The 17,236-nt window shown below is 54.5% G+C and overlaps 1 protein-coding gene and 1 pseudogene across 1 annotated transcript in view; both read left to right on the forward strand.

Moving 5' to 3' along the window:
* LOC133262741 (E3 ubiquitin-protein ligase BRE1B-like) overlaps positions 1–14,437 on the forward strand; it is a 32,110-nt gene extending 17,673 nt beyond the window's left edge. The window contains 7 exon segments of the mRNA XM_061442187.1: positions 1,309–1,458; positions 5,757–5,969; positions 8,131–8,256; positions 11,255–11,395; positions 13,302–13,403; positions 14,244–14,256; positions 14,259–14,437. Of these exon segments, the coding sequence (XP_061298171.1) occupies positions 1,309–1,458; positions 5,757–5,969; positions 8,131–8,256; positions 11,255–11,395; positions 13,302–13,403; positions 14,244–14,256; positions 14,259–14,419 (906 nt within the window). The 3' untranslated portion in view covers positions 14,420–14,437.
* Positions 11,428–12,612, forward strand: LOC133262740 (shematrin-like protein 1; annotated as a pseudogene).
* Positions 14,438–17,236: the final 2,799 nt, after the last annotated feature.

Genomic DNA, 17,236 nt, shown 5'->3' on the forward strand with positions numbered 1-17,236 from the left:
TCATACATGCCAACACATTAATAAACGCCAACACATTAATACATATTAGCACACGCTAACACATTAATACATGCTAACACATTAATACATGTTAACACACTCCAACACATTAATACATGCTAGCACACGCCAACACATTAATACACGCTAACACACGCTAACACATTAATACATGCTAACACACGCCAACACATTAATACACGCTAACACACTCTAACACATTAATACATGCTAATTCATGCCAACACATTAATACATGCTAACACATTAATACATGCTAACACATGCTAACACATTAATACATGCTAACACACGCTAACACATTAACACACGCTAACACACACTAACACATTAATGCATGCTAACACATGCCAACACACTAATACATGCTAACACACGCTAACACATTAATGCATACAAACACATTAATACATGCCAATGCATGAATACACGCCAACACATTAATACATGCTAACACACACCAACACATTAACACACGCTAACACATTAACACACGCTAACACACGCCAACACATTAATGCATGCTAACACACGCCAACACATTAATACACGCTAACACACGCTAACACATTAATACCCGCTAACACACACCAACACATTAATACACGCTAACACACTCTAACACATTAATACACGCTAACACACGCCAACACATTAACACAGGCTAACACACGCCAACACATTAACATGCGCTAACACACTCTAACACATTAATACGCGCTAACACACGCTACCACAATACACGCTAACACACGCCAACACATTAATATACGCTAACACACGCCAACACATTAATACACGCTAACACATTAATACACGCTAACACACGCCAACACATTAACACGCGCTCACTCTAACACATTAATACACGCTAACACACGCTAACACATTAATACACGCTAACACACGCTAACACAATACACGCTAACACACGCCAACACATTAATACACGCTAACACATTAATACACGCTAACACACGCCAACACATTAACACGCGCTCACTCTAACACATTAATACACGCTAACACACGCTAACACATTAATACACGCTAACACACGCTAACACAATACACGCTAACACACGCCAACACATTAACACACACTAACACACTCTAACACATTAATACGCGCTAACACACGCTAACACAATACAGGCTAACACACGCCAACACACTAACACACGCTAACACACTCTAACCCCCCCACAACCCCCATCACCCCCCCTCCCCCCCTTCCTTCCCGCGGCCATGACGTCACGGCTGACGTCACGGCTGACGTCACGGCAGGCGGAGGAGCTGCGGGCGCGGGCGCGGGAGCTGGAGGAGCGCGAGCGGCGCGAGAGCAAGAAGCTGGCGGACGAGGAGGCGCTGAGGCGGCTGCGGGCGGGCGAGGAGCACATCGAGCTGCTGCAGCGCCGCCTGGCGGCCACCAAGCAGGTAGCGCGGCCTTATAAGGGCGTGGGCGGAGCCCGAGGCGGCCAATGGGAAGAGGGTGTAGGGGGGGGGTTGCGGAAGAGGGAGGGTGTTGGGGTCGTGATGGGTGTACGATGGGTCGGTGATGATGGGTCGGGGATGATGGGTCTACGTTGAGGCGATGATGATGGGTTCATGGTGATGGGTCTACGTTGAGGCGATGATGATGGGTCTACGTTGAGTCGATGATGATGGGTCCATGATGAGGGGTCTACGTTGAGGCGATGATGATGGGTCCATGATGATGGGTCTACGTTGAGTCAATGATGATGGGTCTACGTTGAGTCGATGATGATGGGTCCATGATGATGGGTCTACGTTGAGGCGATGATGATGGGTCCATGATGATGGGTCTACGTTGAGTTGATGATGATGGGTCTATGTTGAGTCGATGATGATGGGTCTACGATGGGTCGGTGATGATGGATCTACGTTGAGTTGATGATGATGGGTCCATGGTGATGGGTCTACGTTCAGTCAACGATGATGGGTCCATGATGATGGGTCTACATTGAGTCGATGATGATGGGTCTACGTTGAGTCGATGATGATGGGTCCATGATGATGGGTCTACGTTGAGGCGATGATGATGGGTCCATGATGATGGGTCTACGTTGAGTCAACGATGATGGGTCCATGATGATGGGTCTACGTTGAGTTGATGATGATGGGTCTATGTTGAGTCGATGATGATGGGTCTACGATGGGTCGGTGATGATGGATCTACGTTGAGTTGATGATGATGGGTCTGCGTTGAGTCAACGATGATGGGTCCATGATGATGGGTCTACGTTGAGTCGATGATGATGGGTCTACGTTGAGTCGATGATGATGGGTCCATGATGATGGGTCTACGCTGAGGCGATGATGATGGGTCCATGATGATGGGTCTACATTGAGTCAACGATGAAGGGTCCATGGTGATGGGTCTACGTTGAGTCGATGATGATGGGTCCATGATGATGGGTCTACGTTGAGTCGATGATGATGGGTCTACGTTGAGTCGATGATGATGGGTCTACGATGGGTCGGTGATGATAGATCTACGTTGAGTTGATGATGATGGGTCCATGGTGATGGGTCTACGTTCAGTCAACGATGATGGGTCCATGATGATGGGTCTACGTTGAGTTGATGATGATGGGTCTACGTTGAGTCGATGATGATGGGTCCATGATGATGGGTCTACGTTGAGTTGATGATGATGGGTCTATGTTGAGTAGATGATGATGGGTCTACGATGGGTCGGTGATGATGGATCTACGTTGAGTTGATGATGATGGGTCCATGATGATGGGTCTACGTTGAGTCGATGATGATGGGTTCATGATGATGGGTCTACGTTGAGTCAATGATGATGGGTCTACGTTGAGTCGATGATGATGGGTCCATGATGATGGGTCTACGTTGAGGCGATGATGATGGGTCCATGATGATGGGTCTACGTTGAGTTGATGATGATGGGTCTATGTTGAGTCGATGATGATGGGTCCATGATGATGGGTCTACGTTGAGTTGATGATGATGGGTCCACGTTGAGTCGATGATGATGGGTCTACAATGGGTCGGTGATGATGGATCTACGTTGAGTTGATGATGATGGGTCCATGATGATGGGTCTACGTTGAGTCGATGATGATGGGTTCATGATGATGGGTCTACGTTGAGTCCATGATGATGGGTTCATGATGATGGGTCTACGTTGAGTCGATGATGATGGGTCTACGTTGAGTCGATGATGATGGCTCCATGATGATGGGTCCATGTTGAGTCGATGATGATGGGTCTACGTTGAGTCAATGATGATGGGTCCATGATGATGGGTCTACGTTGAGTCAACGATGATGGGTCCATGATGATGGGTCTACGTTGAGTCAATGATGATGGGTCTACGTTGAGTCGATGATGATGGGTCCATGATGATGGGTCTACGTTGAGGCGATGATGATGGGTCCATGATGATGGGTCTACGTTGAGTTGATGATGATGGGTCTATGTTGAGTCGATGATGATGGGTCTACGATGGGTCGGTGATGATGGATCTACGTTGAGTTGATGATGATGGGTCCATGATGATGGGTCTACGTTGAGTCGATGATGATGGGTCCATTATGATGGGTCTACGTTGAGGCGATGATGATGGGTCCATGATGATGGGTCTACGTTGAGTCGATGATGATGTGTCTACGTTGAGTCGATGATGATGGGTGTACAATGGGTCGGTGATGATGGATCTACGTTGAGTTGATGATGATGGGTCCATGATGATGGGTCTACGTTGAGTTGATGATGATGGGTCTATGTTGAGTCGATGATGATGGGTCTACGATGGGTCGGTGATGATGGATCTACGTTGAGTTGATGATGATGGGTCCATGATGATGGGTCTACGTTGAGTCGATGACGATGGGTCCATGATGATGGGTCTACGTTGAGTCAACGATGATGGGTCCATGATGATGGGTCTACGTTGAGTCGATGATGATGGGTCTACGTTGAGTCGATGATGATGGCTCCATGATGATGGGTCCATGTTGAGTCGATGATGATGGGTCTACGTTGAGTCGATGATGATGGGTCTGCGATGGGTCGGTGATGATGGATCTACGTTGAGTTGATGATGATGGGTCCATGATGATGGGTCTACGTTGAGGTGATGATGATGGGTCCATGATGATGGGTCTACATTGAGTCAACGATGATGGGTCCATGATGATGGGTCTACGTTGAGTCGATGATGATGAGTCCATGATGATGGTTCCATGTTGAGTCCATGATGATGGCTCCATGTTGAGTCGATGATGATGGGTCCATGATGATGGCTCCATGTTGAGTCGATGTCATTGGGTCTCCGTTGAGTCGATGATGCTGTTTCCATGACGATGGCTCCGTGTTGAGTCGATGACGATGTCTCTATGTTCATTCGTTGACGATGCCTCCATGACGATGTCTCCATGCTAACGGCTCCCCATTGGCTGTCTCAGGAGGAGGAGGCGCTGCTGTCGGAGATGGACATGACGGGCCAGGCCTTCGAGGACATGATGATGGGTCCATGATGATGGGTCCATGTTGAGTCAATGATGATGGCTCCATGATGATGGGTCCATGTTGAGTCAATGATGATGGGTCCATGATGATGGGTCCATGTTGAGTCGATGATGATGGCTCCATGTTGAGTCGATGATGATGTGTCCATGATGATGGCTCCATGTTGAGTCGATGTCATTGGGTCTCCGTTGAGTCGATGATGCTGTTTCCATGATGATGGCTCCATGTTGAGTCAATGATGATGGCTCCATGTTGAGTCGATGATGATGGGTCCATGTTGAGTCAATGACGTTGGGTCTCCGTTGAGTCGATGATGATGTCTCCATGTTGAGTCGATGTCATTGGGTCTCCATTGAGTCGATGATGCTGTTTCCATGACGATGGCTCCGTGTTGAGTCGATGATGATGGCTCCATGTTGAGTCGATGATGATGGCTCCATGTTGAGTCGATGTCATTGGGTCTCCGTTGAGTCGATGATGATGGCTCCATGTTGAGTCGATGTCATTGGGTCTCCGTTGAGTCGATGATGCTGTTTCCGTGACGATGGCTCCGTGTTGAGTCGATGATGATGGCTCCATGTTGAGTCGATGATGATGGCTCCATGTTGAGTCGATGTCATTGGGTCTCCGTTGAGTCGATGATGCTGTTTCCGTGACGATGGCTCCGTGTTGAGTCCATGACGATGTCTCCATGCTAACGGCTCCCCATTGGCTGTCTCAGGAGGAGGAGGCGCTGCTGTCAGAGATGGACGTGACGGGCCAGGCCTTCGAGGACATGATGATGTGTCCATGATGATGGGTCCATGTTGAGTCAATGATGATGGCTCCATGTTGAGTCTATGATGATGGGTCTACGTTGAGTTGATCATGCTGTTTCCATGATGATGGCTGCATGTTGAGTCAATGATGATGGCTCCATGTTGAGTCGATGATGATGGGTCCATGTTGAGTCAATGACGTTTGGTCTCCATTGAGTCGATGATGCTGTTTCCATGACGATGGCTCCATGTTGAGTCAATGATGATGGCTCCATGTTGAGTCGATGATGATGGCTCCATGTTGAGTCGATGTCATTGGGTCTCCATTGAGTCGATGATGCTGTTTCCATGACGATGGCTCCGTGTTGAGTCGATGACGATGTCTCTATGTTCATTCGTTGACGATGCCTCCATGACGATGTCTCCATGCTAACGGCTCCCCATTGGCTGTCTCAGGAGGAGGAGGCGCTGCTGTCGGAGATGGACGTGACGGGCCAGGCCTTCGAGGACATGCAGGAGCAGAACCTGCGGCTCCTGCAGCAGCTGCGCGAGAAGGACGACGCCAACTTCAAGCTCATGTCGGAGCGCATCAAGGCCAACCAGATCCACAAGCTCCTGCGCGAGGAGAAGGACGAGCTGGGCGAGCAGGTCCTGGCCCTCAAGGCGCAGGTGGGGCAGCGCGCCGTGGGGCTGCAGGGGGGGGGACACCCCTAAGTGGGGCTGGAGGGACCCCTAAGTGGGGCTGGAGGGGGGATAAGTGGGGCTGGAGGGGGGATAAGTGGGGATGGAGGGGCCATAAGTGGGGATGGATGCCACATAAGATGTTCCGGTTGCCCCACAAGTGGTTCTGCTAGCCCCGTAAGTGGGTCTGGATGCCCCATAAGTGGTCCTGGTTGCCCCATAAGTGCTCCTGGTTGCCCCATCAGAGGTTCTGGTTGCCTCACAAGTGGTTCTGGTTGCCCCATAAGTGGTCCTGCTTGCCCCATAAGTGAGTCTGTTTGCCCCACAAGTGGGCCTGCTTGCCTCATAAGTGAGTCTGGATGCCCCGTAAGTGGGTTTGATTGCCCCATAAGTGGGTCTGCTTGCCCCATAAGTGAGTCTGGATGCCCCATAAGTGGGCCTGGCTGCCCCACAAGTGGGTCTGGATGCCCGATAAGTGCTCCTGCTTGCCGCATAAGTGGGTCTGGCTGCCCCATAAGTGCTCCTGCGTGCCCCATAAGTGCTCCTGTTGCCCCACAAGTGGGCCTGGCTGCCCCACAAGTGGGTCTGGATGCCCGATAAGTGCTCCTGCGTGCCCCATAAGTGGTCCTGTTGCCCCATAAGTGGTGCTGGCTGCCCCACAAGTGGTCCTGTTGCCCCACAAGTAGTTATGGCTGCCCCATAAGTGGGTCTGGATGCCCGATAAGTGGTCCTGCTTGCCCCATAAGTGAGTCTGGTTGCCCCATAAGTGGTCCTGCTTGCCCCATAAGTGAGTCTGGATGCCCGATAAGTGCTCCTGCTTGCCCCATAAGTGAGTAAGGATGCCCCGTAAGTGCTCCTGCTTGCCCCATAAGTGGTCCTTTTGCCCCACAAGTGGGCCTGGCTGCCCCACAAGTGGCTCTGGATGCCCGATAAGTGGTCCTGCTTGCCCCATAAGTGAGTCTGGTTGCCCCATAAGTGGTCCTGTTGCCCCACAAGTGGGCCTGGCTGCCCCACAAGTGGCTCTGGATGCCCGATAAGTGCTCCTGCTCGCCCCGTAAGTGGGTCTGGATGCCCCATAAGTGGTGCTGGCTGCCCCACAAGTGGTCCTGTTGCCCCACAAGTGGTCCTGGCTGCCCCACAAGTGGCTCTGGATGCCCGATAAGTGCTCCTGCTCGCCCCGTAAGTGGGTCTGGATGCCCCATAAGTGGTGCTGGCTGCCCCACAAGTGGTCCTGTTGCCCCACAAGTAGTTATGGCTGCCCCATAAGTGGGTCTGGATGCCCGATAAGTGGTCCTGCTTGCCCCATAAGTGAGTCTGGTTGCCCCATAAGTGGTCCTGCTTGCCCCATAAGTGAGTCTGGATGCCCCATAAGTGGGTCTGGATGCCCGATAAGTGCTCCTGCTTGCCCCATAAGTGAGTAAGGATGCCCCATAAGTGCTCCTGCGTGCCCCATAAGTGGTCCTGTTGCCCCACAAGTGGGCCTGGCTGCCCCACAAGTGGGTCTGGATGCCCGATAAGTGCTCCTGCTTGCCCCATAAGTGAGTAAGGATGCCCCATAAGTGCTCCTGCGTGCCCCATAAGTGGTCCTGTTGCCCCACAAGTGGGCCTGGCTGCCCCACAAGTGGGTCTGGATGCCCGATAAGTGCTCCTGCTTGCCCCATAAGTGAGTAAGGATGCCCCATAAGTGCTCCTGCTTGCCCCATAAGTGGTCCTTTTGCCCCACAAGTGGTCCTGGCTGCCCCACAGGTGGGTCTGGATGCCCGATAAGTGCTCCTGCTTGCCCCGTAAGTGGGTCTGGATGCCCCATAAGTGCTCCTGCGTGCCCCATAAGTGCTCCTGTTGCCCCACAAGTGGGCCTGGCTGCCCCACAAGTGGCTCTGGATGCCCGATAAGTGCTCCTGCTCGCCGCATAAGTGGGTCTGGCTGCCCCATAAGTGCTCCTGCGTGCCCCATAAGTGGTCCTATTGCCCCACAAGTGGGTCTGGATGCCCGATAAGTGCTCCTGCTTGCCCCGTAAGTGGGTCTGGATGCCCCATAAGTGGTGCTGGCTGCCCCACAAATGGTCCTGTTGCCCCACAAGTAGTTATGGCTGCCCCATAAGTGGCCCTGGCTGCCCCACAAGTGGGTCTGGAGCGCGCTGTGCCCACAGGTGGACGCACAGCTGCTGCTGGTGCAGAAGCTGGAGGAGAAGGAGCGAGCACTGCAGAGCAGCCTGGGCAGCGTGGAGAGGGAGCTGGCGGTGCGGTGCCAGGGCCTGGAGCTGCACAAGAGGAAGGTGTGGGGCGATGTGGGGCAATGGGGGTCAATGGGGGTCAATGGGGGTCAATGGGAGTCAATGGGGATCAATGGGAGTCAATGGGGATCAATGGGAGTCAATGGGGGATCAATGGGGATGAATGGAGAGGGAGCTGGCGGTGCAGTGCCAGGGCCTGGAGCTGCACAAGAGGAAGGTGTGGGGCGATGTGGGTCAATGGGAGTCAATGGGAGTCAATGGGAGTCAATGGGAGTCAATGGGAGTCAATGGGGGATCAATGGGGATGAATGGAGAGGGAGCTGGCGGTGCGGTGCCAGGGCCTGGAGCTGCACAAGAGGAAGGTGTGGGGCGATGTGGGGCGATGGGGGTCAATGGGAGTCAATGGGAGTCAATGGGGGTCAATGGGAGTCAATGGGGGTCAATGGGAGTCAGTGGGAGTCAATGGGAGTCAATGGGAGTCAATGGGGATCAATGGGGATGAATGGAGAGGGAGCTGGCGGTGCGGTGCCAGGGCCTGGAGCTGCACAAGAGGAAGGTGTGGGGCGATGTGGGGCGATGGGGGTCAATGGGAGTCAATGGGAGTCAATGGGAGTCAATGGGGATCAATGGGAGTCAATGGGGGATCAATGGGGATGAATGGAGAGGGAGCTGGCGGTGCGGTGCCAGGGCCTGGAGCTGCACAAGAGGAAGGTGTGGGGCGATGTGGGGCGATGGGGGTCAATGGGAGTCAATGGGAGTCAATGGGAGTCAATGGGGATCAATGGGAGTCAATGGGGGATCAATGGGGATGAATGGAGAGGGAGCTGGCGGTGCGGTGCCAGGGCCTGGAGCTGCACAAGAGGAAGGTGTGGGGCGATGTGGGGCAATGGGAGTCAATGGGAGTCAATGGGGGTCAATGGGAGTCAATGGGGATCAATGGGAGTCAATGGGGATCAATGGGGATGAATGGAGAGGGAGCTGGCGGTGCGGTGCCAGGGCCTGGAGCTGCACAAGAGGAAGGTGTGGGGCAATGTGGGGCGATGGGGGTCAATGGGAGTCAATGGGGGTCAATGGGAGTCAATGGGAGTCAATGGGAGTCAGTGGGGATCAATGGGGATCAATGCATCCCTATGGCCCCAATGCATCCCTATGGCCCCAATGCATCCCTATGGACCCCAATGCATCCCTATGGCCCCCCAATGCATCCCTATGGACCCCAATGCATCCCTATGGACCCCAATGCATCCCTATGAGTCCCAATGCATCCCTATGGATCCCAATGCATCCCTATGGCCCCAATGCATCCCTATGGACCCCACTGCATCCCTATGGGTCCCCATGCATCCCTATGGGTCCCCATGCATCCCTATGGACCCCAATGCATCTCTATGGACCCAATGCATCCCTATGGACCCCAATGCATCCCTATGGCCCCCTATGGACCCAATGCATCCCTGTAGACCCCAATGCATCCCTATGGCCTCCTATGGACCCAATGCATCCCTATGGCCCCAATGCATCCCTATGGACCCTAATGCATTCCTATGGCCCCCTATGACCCCAGTGCATCCCTATGGCCCCCTATGGACCCAATGCATCCCTCTGGACCCCAATGCATCCCTATGGCCCCAATGCATCCCTATGGCCCCAATGCATGCCTATGAGTCCCAATGCATCCCTATGGCCCCAATGCATCCCTATGGCCCCCACTCCATCCCTATGGGTCCCCATGCATCCCTATGGGTCCCCAATGCATCACTATGGACCCCAATTCATCCCTGTGGGTCCCAATGCATCCCTATGACCCCAATGCATCCCTATGGCCCCAATGCATCCCTATGGACCCCAATGCATCCCTATGGGTCCCCAATGCATCCCTATGGCCCCCAATGCATCCCTATGGGTCCCCATGCATCCCTATGGACCCCACTCCATCCCTATGGCCCCCAATGCATCCCTATGGGTCCCCATGCATCCCTATGGACCCCAATGCATCCCTATGAGTCCCAATGCATCCCTATGGATCCCAATGCATCCCTATGGCCCCAATGCATCCCTATGGGTCCCAATGCATCCCTATGGCCCCAATGCATCCCTATGGACCCCAATGCATCCCTATGGGTCCCCAATGCATCCCTATGGCCCCCAATGCATCCCTATGGGTCCCCATGCATCCCTATGGCACCAATGCATCCCTATGGCCCCCAATGCATCCCTATGGGTCCCCATGCATCCCTATGGACCCCAATGCATCCCTATGAGTCCCAATGCATCCCTATGGATCCCAATGCATCCCTATGGCCCCAATGCATCCCTATGGGTCCCAATGCATCCCTATGAGTCCCAATGCATCCCTATGGACCCCAATGCATCCCTATGAGTCCCAATGCATGCCTATGAGTCCCAATGCATCCCTATGGCCCCAATGCATCCCTATGGCCCCCACTCCATCCCTATGGGTCCCCATGCATCCCTATGGGTCCCCAATGCATCACTATGGACCCCAATGCATCCCTGTGGGTCCCAATGCATCCCTATGACCCCAATGCATCCCTATGGCCCCAATGCATCCCTATGGACCCCAATGCATCCCTATGGGTCCCCAATGCATCCCTATGGCCCCCACTCCATCCCTATGGGTCCCCATGCATCCCTATGGCACCAATGCATCCCTATGGCCCCCAGTGCATCCCTATGGGTCCCCATGCATCCCTATGACCCCAATGCATCCCTATGGCCCCCAATGCATCCCTATGGGTCCCCATGCATCCCTATGGACCCCAATGCATCCCTATGAGTCCCAATGCATCCCTATGGATCCCAATGCATCCCTATGGCCCCAATGCATCCCTATGGGTCCCCATGCATCCCTATGGCCCCTATGCATCCCTATGGGTCCCAATGCATCCCTATGGGTCCCAATGCATCCCTATGGCCCCAATGCATCCCTATGGCCCCAATGCATCCCTATGGGTCCCCATGCATCCCTATGGGTCCCCATGCATCCCTATGGCCCCAATGCATCCCTATGGGTCCCCAGGCGGTGGAGGCGGCGCAGTTGGCCGAGGACCTGCGGGCGCAGGGGGAGCACGTCCAGGCCCGGCTGCGGGAGCTGCAGAGCTGCGCCGCCGAGAACAGGGCTGCCAAGGAGAAAGAGTCCCTGAGCCTCAAGAGGGCCCAGGTGGGGGCGCTATGGGGTGGTTATGGGGCGCTATGGGGCTCTATGGGGCTCTGTGGGTGTCTATGGGGCTCTATGGGGTGTCTATGGGGCTCTGTGGGTGTCTGTGGGGCTCTATGGGGTGTCTATGGAGCTCTGGGGGGTGTCTATGGGGCGCTATGGGGTGTCTATGGGGCTCTGTGGGTGTCTGTGGGGCTCTATGGGGTGTCTGTGGGGCGCTATGGGGTGTCTATGGGGCTCTGTGGGTGTCTATGGGGCTCTATGGGGTGTCTATGGGGCTCTATGGGGCTCTGTGGGTGTCTATGGGGCTCTATGGGGTGTCTATGGGGCTCTGTGGGTGTCTATGGGGCTCTATGGGGTGTCTATGGGGCGCTATGGGGTGTTTATGGGGCTCTATGGGGTGCCTATGGGGTGCTATGGGGGTCTATTTGTCGCTGTGGGTGTCTCTGTGGTGTCTATGGGGCGGCTATGTGGCGGCTATGGGTGTCTCTGGGGCTCTATGGGGTGCCTATGGGGCTCTATGGGGTGTCTATGGGGCTCTATGGGGTGGTTATGGGTGTCTGTGGGGCACTATGGGTGTCTATGGGGCTCTATGGGGTGTCTGTGGGGAGCTATGGGGTGTCTATGGGGCTCTGTGGGTGTCTATGGGGCTCTATGGGGTGTCTATGGGGCTCTGTGGGTGTCTGTGGGGCTCTATGGGGTGTCTGTGGGGCTCTGTGGGTGTCTATGGGGCTCTATGGGGTGTCTATGGGGCGCTATGGGGTGTCTATGGGGCTCTGTGGGTGTCTATGGGGCTCTATGGAGTGTCTATGGGGCTCTATGGGGCTCTGTGGGTGTTTATGGGGCACTATGGGGTGTCTATGGGGTGCCTATGGGGCACTATGGGGGTCTATTTGTCGCTGTGGGTGTCTCTGTGGTGTCTATGGGGCGGCTATGTGGCGGCTATGGGTGTCTCTGGGGCTCTATGGGGTGCCTATGGGGCGCTATGGGGTGTCTGTGGGGCTCTATGGGGTGCCTATGGGGCGCTATGGGGTGTCTATGGGGCTCTGTGGGTGTCTATGGGGCTCTATGGGGTGTCTATGGGTGCCTATGGGGTGTCTATGGGGCTCTATGGGGCTCTGTGGGTGTCTATGGGGCTCTATGGGTGTCTCTGGGGCTCTATGGGGTGTCTATGGGGCGCTATGGGGGTCTATGGGGCACTGTGGGGTGGTTATGGGGCACTATGGGGCGTTACGGGGTGCCAATGGGTGCTATGGGGGGTCTATGGGGCTCTATGGGTGCCTGTGGGGTGTCTATGGGTGTCTATGAGGTGCTATGAGGGTCTATGGGGCTCTCTGGGTGTCTATGGGTGTCTATGGGGCCCTATGGGGTGCCTATGGGGCGTCTATGGGGCGCTATGGGTGTCTGTGAGGTGCTATGGGGGTCTGTGGGGTGCTGTGGGTGTCTATGGGCTGTCTGTGGGGCACTGTGGGGTGCCTATGGGGCTCTGTGGGTGTCTATGGGGCTCTATGGGGTGCCTATGGGGCGCTATGGGGTCCCTATGGGTCTCTATAGGGTTTCTGTGAGTCTCTATGGGGTCTTTATGCAGTCTCTGTGGGGTCTCTACGGGTCTCTATAGGCCCCTATGGGTCTCTTTGGGTTGCTATGGGTCCCTGTTGGTTTCTATGGGTCTCCATTGGGTCTCTATGGGTCCCTATGGGGTCTCTATGGGGTCTTAATGGGTATGTGTGGGTCCCTATGGGTCTCTATGGCTCTCTATGGGGTCTCTATGGCTCCCTATGGGTCTCTATGGCTCTCTATGGGGTCTCTATGGCTCCCTATGGGTCTCTATGGGTCTCTATGGGGTCCCTATGGGTCCCTATGGCTCTCTATGGGGTCCCTATGGGTCTCTATGGGTCCCGCCCCACAGGAGGAGCTCTCCCGCCTGCGCCGGAAGCTGGAGAAGCAGCGCAAGGTCGAGGTTTACGCCGACGCCGACCAAATCCTGCAGGAAGAGATCAAGGAATATCGGGTATGGGGGGCCCATTGAGCCCCATTGAGCCCCATTGAGCCCCATTGAGCCTCATTGAGCCCCATTGAGCCCCATTGACACCCATTGAGCCCATTGACCCCATTGAGCTCCATTGAGCCCCATTGAGCCCCATTGACCCCATTGAGCCCCATTGACACCCATTGAGCCCCATTGACACCCATTGAGCCCCATTGACCCCATTGAGCCCCATTGAGACCCATTGAGCCCATTGACCCCATTGAGCCCCATTGAGACCCATTGAGCCCCATTGACCCCATTGAGCCCCATTGACCCCATTGAGCCCCATTGACACCCATTGAGCCCATTGACACCCATTGAGCCCATTGAGCCCCATTGACACCCATTGAGCCCCATTGACCCCATTGAGCCCCATTGAGCCCCATCGCCCCCCATTGACCCCATTGACCCCATTGAGCTCCATTGAGCCCCATCGCCCCCCATTGACCCCATTGACCCCATTGAGCTCCATTGACTTCCATTGACTTCCATTGACTCCCCTTGACATCCATTGAGTCCCATTGACTCCCATTGACCCCCATCACCCCCCATTGACCCCATTGAGCTCCATTGACTCCCATTGACTTCCATTGACTTCCATTGACGCCCCTTGACATCCATTGACTCCCATTGACTTCCATTGACTCCCATTGAGTCCCATTGAGTCCCATTGACCCCCATCGGCCCCCATTGACCCCATTGAGCTCCATTGACTCCCATTGACTTCCATTGACTTCCATTGACTTCCATTGACTCCCCTTGACTCCCATTGACTCCCATTGAGTCCCATCGCCCCCCATCGCCCCCCATCGCCCCCCACAGGCCCGCCTCACCTGCCCTGCTGCAACGCCCGCAAGAAGGACGCCGTCCTCACCAAGTGCTTCCACGTCTTCTGCTTCGAGTGCGTGCGGAGCCGCTACGAGACCCGGCAGCGCAAGTGCCCCAAGTGCAACGCGGCCTTCGGGGCCCACGACTTCCACCGCGTCTACATCAGCTGAGCCCCACGGCCACCCATAGGGTCCAGAGAGAGAGACCCATGGGGAGCCATAGAGGCCATAAGGATCCATAGAGACCCATTGGGACCCATAGAGATCCATTGGGATCCATAGAGATCCATTGGGAGCCATAGAGATCCATTGGGAGCCATAGAGATCCATTGGGACCCATAGAGAGACATTGGGAGCCATAGAGATCCATTGGGACCCATAGAGATCCATTGGGACCCATAGAGATCCATTGGGACCCATAGAGATCCATTGGGAGCCATAGTGACCCATTGGGACCCATAGGGTCATAGAGACCCATTGGGAGCCATAGAGTCCATAAAGATCCATAGAGACCCATTGACACCCATAGTGACCCATTGGGACCCATAGCAACCCATTGACACCCATAGCGACCCATTGGGACCCATAGGGTCCATTGGGAGTCATAGAGTCCATAAAGATCCATAGAGACCCATTGGGACCCGTAGCGACCCGTTGATACCCATAGTGACCCATTGGGACCCATAGGGTCCATAGAGACCATTGGGGAGCTATAGAGACCCATAGCGACCCATTGACAGCCATAGCGACCCATTGGGACCTATAGGTTCCATAGAGACCCATTGGGAGCCATTGGGATCCATAGAGTCCATAAAGATCTATAGATACCCATTGGGACCCATAGTGACCCATTGACACCCATAGCAACCCATTGGGACCCATAGGGTCCATAGAGACCATTGGGAGCCATAGAGACCCATAGCAACCCACAGCCACCCATAGGGTCCAGAGAAACCCATGGGGAGCCACAGAGGCCATAAAGATCCAGAGAGACCCATTGGGACCCATAGAGATCCATTGGGAGCCATAGAGTCCATAAAGATCCATAGAGACCCATTGGGACCCATAGCGAACCGTTGATACCCATAGTGACCCATTGGGACCCATAGGGTCATAGAGACCCATTGGGAGCCATAGAGTCCATAAAGATCCATAGAGACCCATTGGGACCTATAGTGACCCATTGACACCCATAGTGACCCATTGGGACCCATAGCAACCCATTGACACCCATAGCGACCCATTGGGACCCATAGGGTCCATTGGGAGTCATAGAGTCCATAAAGATCCATAGAGACCCATTGGGACCCATAGCGACCCGTTGATACCCATAGTGACCCATTGGGACCCATAGGGACCATAGCGACCCATTGACAGCCATAGCTACCCATTGGGACCCATAGGGTCATAGAGACCTATTGGGAGCCATAGAGTCCATAAAGATCCATAGAGACCCATTGGGACCTATAGTGACCCACTGACACCCATAGCGACCTATTGGGTCCCATAGTGACCCACTGACATCCATAGCGACCCATAGGGTCCATAGAGACCCATTGGGAGCCATAGAGTCCATAAAGATCCATAGAGACCCATTGGGACCCATAGCGACCCATTGGGACCCATAGCAACCCATTGACACCCATAGCGACCCATTGGGACCCATAGCTACCCATTGACAACCATAGTGACCTATTAGGACCCATAGGGTCCATAGCGACCCATTGGGACCCATTGGGAGCCATAGATTCCATAGAGACCCATAGCGACCTATTGGGACACATTGGGACCCATAGGGTCCATAGAGACATACTTGGACCCATAAGGACCCATAGAATCAACTGACCCCCACTGCACCCTATACAGCCCCATTGATCTCTATGGGCACCCCATAGAACCTCATTGATCCCTAAGGGCACCCCATTGATCCCTATGGACACCCCATAGAGCCCCATTGATCCCTAAGGGCATCCCATTGATCACTATGGGCACCCCATAGAACCTCATTGATCCCTAAGGGCACCCATTGATCCCTATGGACACCCCATAGAGCCCCATTGATCCCTAAGGGCATCCCATTGATCCCTATGGGCACCCCATAGAGCCCCATTGATGCCTGTGGGCACCCCATTGATCCTTATGGACACCCCATAGAGCCCCACTGATCCCTATAAACACCCTATAGAGCCCCATTGATCCCTATGGACACCCCATAGAGCCCCATTGATCCCTATGGGCACCCATTGATCACTATGGACACCCCATAGAGCCCCATTGATCCCTAAGGGCGTCCCATTGATCCCTATGGGCACCCCATAGAGCCCCATTGATCCCTATGGGCACCCCATTGATCGCTATGGACACCCCATAGAGCCCCACTGATCCCTATAAACACCCTATAGAGCCCCATTGATCCCTATGGACACCCCATAGAGCCCCACTGATCCCTATGGGCACCCCATAGAACCCCATAGAGTCCCCATTGATCCCTCAGGTTATCTATGGGGCCCATGACTTCCCCTGTGTCTACATCAGCTGAGCCCCATAGAACCCTATGAGCACCCCATAGAGCCCCATAGACAGAGCCCCATAGACACCCCATAGCTCCCCACAGACCCCCCCCATTGCACCCCTCTATGTCTGTGTTAATCAAACCCCATGGGTGCCCCATAGCGACCCCCGATAGCACCCATAGGTGCCCCATAGCGACCCCCTACATCACCCATAGGTGCCCCATAGAAACCCCCTATAGCACCCATAGCTGCCCCATAGCAACCCCCTATAGCACCCATAGCTGCCCCATAGCGACCCCGTAGAGCACCTATGGGTGCCCCATATTGACCCCTACATCACCCATAGGTGCCCCATAGCGACCCCCAATAGCACCCATAGCTGCCCCATAGCAACCCCCTACATCACCCAGAGGTGCCTCATAGCGACCCCCGATAGCACCCATAGCTGCCCCATAGGAACCCCCTAGAGCACCCA

Source organism: Pezoporus flaviventris, unplaced genomic scaffold (genome assembly GCF_033815535.1).
Source record: "Pezoporus flaviventris isolate CSIRO_AGI_PZ_B2104156 unplaced genomic scaffold, CSIRO_AGI_Pfla_v1 ptg000217l, whole genome shotgun sequence".
NCBI lineage: Eukaryota > Metazoa > Chordata > Aves > Psittaciformes > Psittacidae > Pezoporus > Pezoporus flaviventris.